The 8,562-nt window shown below is 36.6% G+C and overlaps 1 protein-coding gene across 1 annotated transcript; it reads left to right on the forward strand.

Moving 5' to 3' along the window:
• Positions 1 to 3,224: 3,224 nt before the first annotated feature.
• On the forward strand, positions 3,225 to 8,071 carry LOC116289920 (E3 ubiquitin-protein ligase MYLIP). The gene is made up of 4 exons (XM_031696866.2): positions 3,225 to 3,438; positions 3,577 to 3,767; positions 3,990 to 4,445; positions 6,734 to 8,071. Exons 1-4 carry the CDS (start codon positions 3,352 to 3,354, stop codon positions 7,440 to 7,442), a joined length of 1,443 nt encoding a protein of 480 aa, XP_031552726.1. The 5' UTR covers positions 3,225 to 3,351; the 3' UTR covers positions 7,443 to 8,071.
• The last annotated feature ends 491 nt before the right edge of the window (positions 8,072 to 8,562 follow it).

The raw sequence follows: 8,562 nt of genomic DNA on the forward strand, positions 1-8,562 counted from the left end.
GCGCTGAGGGTTTATCCCCGGTCTCTAACGCGCGGTGCCGACAACGGCGCGGGTGGGGGTGGGACGCTGTACTTTCATCAACACTAATGGAGTAGTTTAACAATTAAACCACACACCCATATACCCTGCTGAGTGTAAAGCTTGTCCTCCAATAGGTGTCCTCCACTAGTGCTAGTTTCCAACATGACCCCATCCCTGGATGTTAACCGCGTTCCCCCATTAACCGGCTACGCGGTACACCGGTCATGATCGTACTTTGTGTAGGGGGCTTGGAAAGACTGTCACAACGTACTTCGACTTCTCACTTGAAGAGGGGGAGTGGTGGCTGATTTAACACAAAATGTGTGGTTACAAAGGGTGTTGGTGTCAGTTCTCAACCAATCAGGACGGGCATACTCAATCTACTCTCTAAGTAATAGTATACCAGATCTGCTTGTAACACCATCAACATATAATTGTGTTCATTCACTATACAAAAAAAGGCACAACACACGTTCAAACAAATTCATCCATCAAAACCTTGGCAAATGTCAACATTCCAGGATCGGATGGCCATTTCTCAATGGCTGTTTTGAATTCTGTTTGTCAAGTGCAACATTCTTGGCCTTTTAATTTAACGGTCGTGTTGTGGTTGCAAAATCAAGCTAATCTAATGACAGTGTATTTATATCTTACACTTACACCCTCACTATTAGAACCCTTTCCACTCATTAACTTTTTACCAAAAATATCAACAACAATTAAAATAAAACTGGAAAAAAGGTTCTTCAAGATGAATTAATCATAATCACAATACAGATAAGGATATCGCTTTTATCATTGTAGCGCATTTACCTTGGATAAGAGCAGTCCTCTCGTCCACCAACAACCGATCCAGACAACCGCTTCGAATGCAGTTACTTATAGGTGAACATTTTAAAGAAAGAGCAATTTGAAGGCCGTTGTAAGCTACGTAGTACCATACAACGTACATCGAGTCTACGCATCTTTCCAGTGCATATGGGGTTTCATTTTGCAGTATTACCCGCACACACTTGAGTCATAAAACTCTTGGCTTTTGAGGCTTGGATGTGTGATGATTGACTCCGGTTCTTTTTTTGTCTGACAAATACTTTTTCGGAATTTTTCCCATTATTGGACAGTCACGAAGAATAGGAAGAATAGCTGTACCGTACAGAATGACTAGTTTTTTTTGGAAGACATGATTTTGTTTAACGATTTAAAAGGAGTTGTTTTTTTTCGCTTCCCAAAAATCTCCACCATCTTAAATCGCCAGCGTCATAACAAACCTGCAAGTGTTCTTGGAAAAAGCACAGGCAACCCACTTCCGTAGTCATCCCCTTTAAGCCTCATTCATTGGTTTAGCAACCAAAACAAGAAATTGATCTGACTGTGGACGTACCGTATCTTGAAGGATCTGTTCGAGCGTTCCGCAGTATAGGATATATTGCATATAGTCGAACTGACGTGGACACACAGATTTTTTGGGATGGGAGGGCCGTTTCCCCCTTGCCTCTCCCCTGGCTACGCCCCCACTGTGTTTTCACTATGTTGGGTCGCGTTAAATTATGAAAATGATCACTCTTTGCTTTTCGAAGTAATAAAGATAAGATAAGATAATTTATTCAACGGCACTACGGGAAGTGATCACATCCTACCGAGCCCGAATGCTCTTTGTAAAGTGCTTGACAAATGAGGTGAAAAGACCCACTCTCAAGAACTTTACTTAAGATCGTTGGCACACTTACTCGAGAGTCGGTGGGATAGACCAGAAGACTTCCGTCCATCAAAAAAGTTAAAATCCTGTGATCACTTTTGCCTGCCCCACTCCGATACGTGGGGATTTTATTGGATTTTTTTGTAAAATTTTTCAGGGACCAACTTTCGGTAAAGAGAAAAATTAAAACTATGATCCCCCTTCTCAGTTTAATTTAGCAATCTGTACAGTTAAAATCTCATTTCCTTTTATCGATCCCTCCATCCATCCATTCATACCATCCATCCACCCATACCATAATTTTAGTCATGATTGATTACAGCTCTTTTTTGAAAGCTTCTTCTTTGAAATAACAATGAAAAATAAATCTTATTGCCCCGTTGTTTCTTTTGTTCTCATACATGTTCGTAAGCATAAAAACTTTTGATTAATTGGGTCTTCATAATCATCTTTAAATAACATCCTTCGCGTGGTCCACATTGACCTGCTCCTCTTCAACTACTATTAGTAGCTAATGACTTGTTTTTTAGTGGTTTCAATATAGTATTAAGGTACATGACGAGAAAGCGTTGATGACTGATGAACTTAGTATAGAATGTGGAGTTATTACTGGGACTCACTTCCTCATCGTAGTTCACCAGCATTTTTTTTTCTGACAAGTTTCATTGGCTCAAAACACCGGCATTTGCGCAAATTAAACGCACTGAATAACATATTACTAACTCAACAATTTACTTATCTGATTACAAGGATAAAAAAGATTATATCGTCTAAATGTTCCTGTAATAACGACCTAAAATAGAGTGCTCTAGGGCAGCAACAGTTTCTGGATGTTTCCGCTTCGTGACTCGCGCATCAAGCTCAAAAATGGCAAGAACTTATGGAAAAAGAAGAGTCCTAAAATGTAATCCGCTTTTTTCAAAGAAATAATAATTGATATTCAATAATTCATAGTTTTTAATATCGATAATCAGATTTATAGTTTTTCTAACAAGGGGAGATATAAACTCATGAAACCGCAAGCTGTATTAAAAAAAGTATAATAAGTTTGTTTCGAAAGTACGACGATACCACATGTTATAAAATACGGTTTCGGTGGTGTTGTGATTTAATGATGTTATGATTTGACAACTTTCCTTCTGATGAAAATAAATTGCTTTGTCCTAAATTTAAACTCCTTTTAAAATTAAAGTTTTTAATTGTTATTCTGAAAATTGTGAACAATATGATGCCGGAAGTGACGTACTTTTTCGAGAAGAAAGTTAATGAAAAATCTAGCTTTATCTGTCTGTAAACAAAAAATCCCAGTTAAAAAGAAATGTCTATATTTATTTTCTTTCTTGCTGGGATTTTTGTGTACCACAGCACTGATGCTGTAAAGGTGGACGCCAAGCGATTCTGAATAATTGAAAGTCGTAAAAAATCGTTTGCTACAATATGCAAATCACAAGCGATGTACGTTAAAGATCGCGCGCTGATTGGTCCATTTCTAAAATAAATATTCTTGTAGCTTTCAGCTGTTTCGCGTTGTCAATTTTCTATTCATGCAGAAGAGAGGCTCAGAAAAACCTACCAAAAACCTATTTTAATCGGCTCTCAGTCATAGATAAAAAGCATAGGAGCTAGGAAAAAATATGTGGTGCTTTGTATCAGAGCCCAATGGCATTATCCATGAAATATTTTTGCCTAGAAACTCGGTAGGACAAGAGTGCTTTGATAAGGTATGAAATGGATTGCCTTCGTTTTCTTCGCTCGATAAAAATGTTTGTTTCTTTATAAAAAGCAAATACATAACATTAATGCATCGATGCCCGAATGTATGATTCTAGACGTGTTTTTATTTCATTGTCTTTCTGCAGGTTTGCGAAAAACTTCGCCTTGTTGAGAAAGATTATTTTGGTTTGCAGTACAATGGGCCAAACGGTGTTCGTCTTTGGCTCAACATGAGAAATGCAATGTCTGTACAACTAAGCGGAAAACCTCCATACAGACTTTATCTTCTCGTGAAATTTTTCGTTAAGCCTCAAGAACTACAGCAAGAAATATCGAGGTAAGCAGCAGGTATTTGCAGGTATTTTGAAATAGTTGACCAAATAACCTGCCACTTGGCTTTGAATATGGGAATATTTGCCAGAAATTTTCAACGGAACTCCTCTCGCAATGATTTCAAATTTGCCTTCAAAATTTAAATACATTTCGCAGTTGCAAATCTTTGAGTGATGAAATAAAAAAGACTTTTTATTTACTCTTTCTCTCTCTCTCTCTCTTTCAGAAATTTGTTTTACTTAACTCTAAAGACCTTTGTCAGCCATGGAAAGATAGACTTGTCAAACTCACAAACCAAAACAATTGCAAGACTTTGCGCTCTCACTGCTCAAATTGATTCTGGAGATTTCATCCCAGAAAAACCGCCGCAATATTCAACATTTATTCCCAAAGCTCTCTACAATTTTTATAGCAAAACTTCGGATTTACAAAAAGATGCTGCTTCTGAACATACTCAATTATTACGCACTCCTGTGAATGAAGCGAAAGTAGAATATCTGCATTTGTTGGCTAATGTTCCTGGATACGGAATTGATGTTTTTAAAGGAAAAATGTCTAAAGAAAAATGCACAAAAAAGGTCGAAATCTGTGTTGGAAATGACGGAGTTAAAGTCTACAGCGTCTCTCAAGAATACGACGCCAAACAAAGCAGAGAAATTGTCAAAAAAATCGTCGAAAAAAGGTAAGAAAAAAATCACAAACAAATCCTTTCAATATTTGCAGTCTCATTTTAGTTCAGTGCTGACCAAAACACAGAATTTTTATTGATATATTTTGTATCTAAACACACACAAAACCAGTCAATCAGTGACTGACTAGATCGATGGTTAGGACACCACATTTGACTTCTTAATATATGTTAGCTTATATTGAAATTTTCAAGTAAAGTGCTGCTCAACTTCAACTTAATGACAAAATCGAGAATTTTTGAATACATAATTGTTATCTTCGAACTCGTTGTCGAAAACCAAAAAAATTGTGTTTTATGATGATTTTGATGTATAATTCTTGCCCGTATTTCACTGCAGCGATCATTTTGTATCATCTGTTTTTCACGCACTGAAAACGAAAAAAAAAAAAAATGAATAAAAAGAAAAGATATTATATCGGGAAGAGGACTTTGATGAGACATATTGAATACATTTGCTGTCATTTTCTATGACATGGATATGAATTTGTCAAAACTAATATGATATACTGTATTCCCGGTTAAGAGTTACAGCGAAGACGACACGAAAATAGGAAGTTCGAGGAATGATTACTGACATATTGTATTGCTTTGAATTTTTGGTATTTTTAATGCTTGTATGATTCGGTTACTATGCTAACTTCAATAAAATTAATTCAGAGATTGTCTCTTTTATTATTCATGTCTTTTAGATAACAGACCTGCAACTAACAATCCCATAGTCTTTCTTATTAGCGGGCTTCAAACTCGCCACCAATATTTCGCCAAAAAAAAAAAAAAAAAAAAAAACCACGTGAAATTCTAATTTCTATCGAGATGTTCAGTTATTATCAGCTGTAATATTCTTTAAGCCCACCATTTTCCATGGAAGCATATTTTTTCCCCCGAAGTTACAAAATCTGCCACTTTGAATAAATTTTGTAAACGCCTTTAATTTTATCATTGTGAATTTAAAATTTACTAACTATAAATTTCATCGAAATTCGACTTCAATGAGTTGAGTTCGTACCTAATGAAAATCATGATTACTTATTTGAGGCGGTTAGTTACGTAGGAACGTAGCTATATATTTTTAATATTGAATAAGATATAGAACCAACATACAGAACTATTATAAGCAGTGGTTATAGTCCAATAGGAAGGCTCGGAACTTTAGTGACACTTGCATATATATTTGGCCCAGATATACTTTACATGTAGCAACAACTTCAATTTTCCAAAATTCTTTTTTTTATCTGTTTATAATGTATATATGTTGATATATTTGTATTATATTTGCGTTATATAGTTAGTTTTAAAGCCATTTTGAATCAGATTGATATCTTAGTCACATGAATACTAAAGTTGATAAAAGTGGCTCTTCATTTAGTAATGATTTCCTGAGACACGGTCGGCAGTATTCGTTATCGCCTCTGGATTATCATTCTCTTTATCATATTCTGGCAGACGCCTTTAGCCGCTTTCTTTCAAGACTGCATACATATTTTCATTACAAGGATTAATTACAAATAACAACGACGAATCTATAGCGGTAAACTTATGCTATCTTACAGTGATTTCCGAATTTAATTTCACAACTGTTTTTTTCAGAAATGAAAGAAGTTCTTTTCTTTTTTCCAAATTGTTTTCACATTTCATTTCCCCTTCTTGTTCCATTCACTATATTTCTTTTCTTTTCTTTTTTTACATTTCCTTCTCTCTACACTGTATCTTATTTCCGATTTTAATTTTACAACTGTGTTTCCTTTTTTTATCCAAATTATTTTCTTTTTTATTATTTCCCTTACAGTGTAATTCTTATTCCTCACTCTTTTTTACTTTCTTTGCTTTCCTCATTCCTTTCCTTTCCTCTTCACTGTCATCTCATCCCTCTTCTTTTTTCCTGGTATGGGTGGTCTGCGCTGCTACGGAGCTTTCACTCACCGCTTTGTAGTTCAAGCCTCCATGAGGTGGCGGGCTTGATTCTCGACTGAACTAAATGTACGAGTAAAGTTTATTTGATGTGTTGTTATGTTCTCCCCCTTGCCACAAGATGGTTACACTATCTCTCCTCATACAAATGAAATGCGTAACTTGAGTGTTGCGTGTTGTAATTGGTGAATGCAGTAGAGTGTATGAAGCGAACCTCAAGGAAGAGCCCCTCACGGAAAATGATGGTTTTTTTCGCTTGTATCTCCACTCACTAACGTCTGTTTCTCTATTTAGAATACTTTTCATATTACCAAACAAGATGCTTCTATAATTTTACTTTCTTATTCCTTAATCTTTTTGATATTTTGTAGGATAAACTTCGAGGATGTTTCAACAGTGTCTTACAACAACAGATGTTTCACAGTCGTTCACGGTAGTGGAACCCAGGCCCAGCGCGTCACCTACAAACTCAAGAGCGAATGTGACGCCGTCGCTTTGTTTCGAACATTCACAGAATTCCACACGTTTTACCAGTGTAATACGGTGAAGCGGTCTGTGGTAGACCAATGCACGCGAACACTTTTGGGACGACTTGTTTCAGTCGTTTTTCCCTCGAATGACTTCGGTAAGACTTACCTGTTTGATGTACAGCGGACTCGTCGACAGGCCTACAGTCATGCGTGGAATGAAATGAACAGCTATCGAAATACCAACATGTCACGTGTTACGGCCGGCAATAGCCGAAGTGGCTACTCGGTTTCCGAATTCCGGCCCGTACAATCTCCGCTCAGTCGTCGGAAATGTTCGGGCTCGCGGCAAAAGGATTTGGCTGAATTTGAGGAGCAAAACCTCACGGATTTGGATATCGAGGCAATGCAGCCAGAAGAACTAAAGAAAATGGTTCGACACATGCAAGACGCTCGGATTTGCCAGATTTGTATGGATGCGGAAGTGGCGACGGCCTTTTGTCCGTGTGGTCACGTGGTTTGCTGTGTGGAATGTTCGGCAATGTGCAAGGAATGTCCTTTATGTCGTAGCCAAATAACTTACGCCCAACGAGTCTTCTTTCCTTGCCAATGACAGCAAGCGATTTTATATTTATTATAACTAAAACCAATTCACGTGATTCTAGTAACTCTAGAAAATAAACTTGGAAAAATTATTTATTGATCTACACTAATTACCCCGAAAATGACAACCAAAATACAACTACAAAATTATTTATACGAGGAAAATAAAGCTATTGTCAACATTTGTATTTAATATCTCCCCGAGAAGCTTCAGCTTACGTTATAGTTGGCCATGAACTGAAAAATAATATCTTGTTATTTATAATTTGAGAGAACAAGGATTTGTCCATGTGTGTTTGTCTATTTTTCATTGTGTAAGAATGACTTGATAGTATGTCTATCAAACATTTGACTTACTAGCTTATGTTCCTGTGTATTTGTTGTCCGTTTGTAGTATCAAGACTAGATTCCCATGAGCTCTTCGAATCAAAGAAATAAGACGAAATTTTTCCTTAAAATTGAAGCTACTTTTAATTTATCTTTACAATATACTTTTTATCCAATGTAACTTATATTTAAGACACTAGAAAATCAATTTGTCATCGTAATATTGATAGAATAGTTAATAAATGTTGTACATTAATTCTAAGTCTAGAAAGAATTTAGATTGCAAAACATAAAATATCAGAATTTTATCAAGATTGTATTTATATGTATCAAATGACTTGGTCTTCAATAATAGTAGGCATCAATTTCAAAAATGGCGGGAAAATGGTAACCGCGTGCGTGTTTATAGAATTGATTGACAGAAAATTTACTAGCACCGACTTTTATGCGAAGTACTAGATTTCAAAATTCAAGATTTCAAAGTCATAAAATGCCAAATCAGTTAAGAGGTATTACAATGGTGGTATCAGTGACAACTGGTGGACTTACTGTACCTCTCACCGAGATCTGGATTCCTGGTTCGATTCCTGGACTTGAGATCTCATCTTGTACCCAGAGTCCTCCTGCGTCTTCCTACTTTGTCGATCGTCTGCGCCTCCCTAGAAACATGCATGTCATCCCGGTGACCAAAAAGCTGGAAGACTCTGGGTTCGAGATTGGTGAGTAGTTTGTCAGGGCTCTTCCTTAGTTCGAGGGTTTTTCTCCGGGTTTTCTCCCTCTGCAAAACCTAGAAACATGCAAGT

This window comes from Actinia tenebrosa, unplaced genomic scaffold (assembly GCF_029948245.1).
Source record: "Actinia tenebrosa isolate PJP-AT-01 unplaced genomic scaffold, QUT_ActTen_1.0 PGA_scaffold16__25_contigs__length_10494907, whole genome shotgun sequence".
Classification (NCBI taxonomy): domain Eukaryota; kingdom Metazoa; phylum Cnidaria; class Anthozoa; order Actiniaria; family Actiniidae; genus Actinia; species Actinia tenebrosa.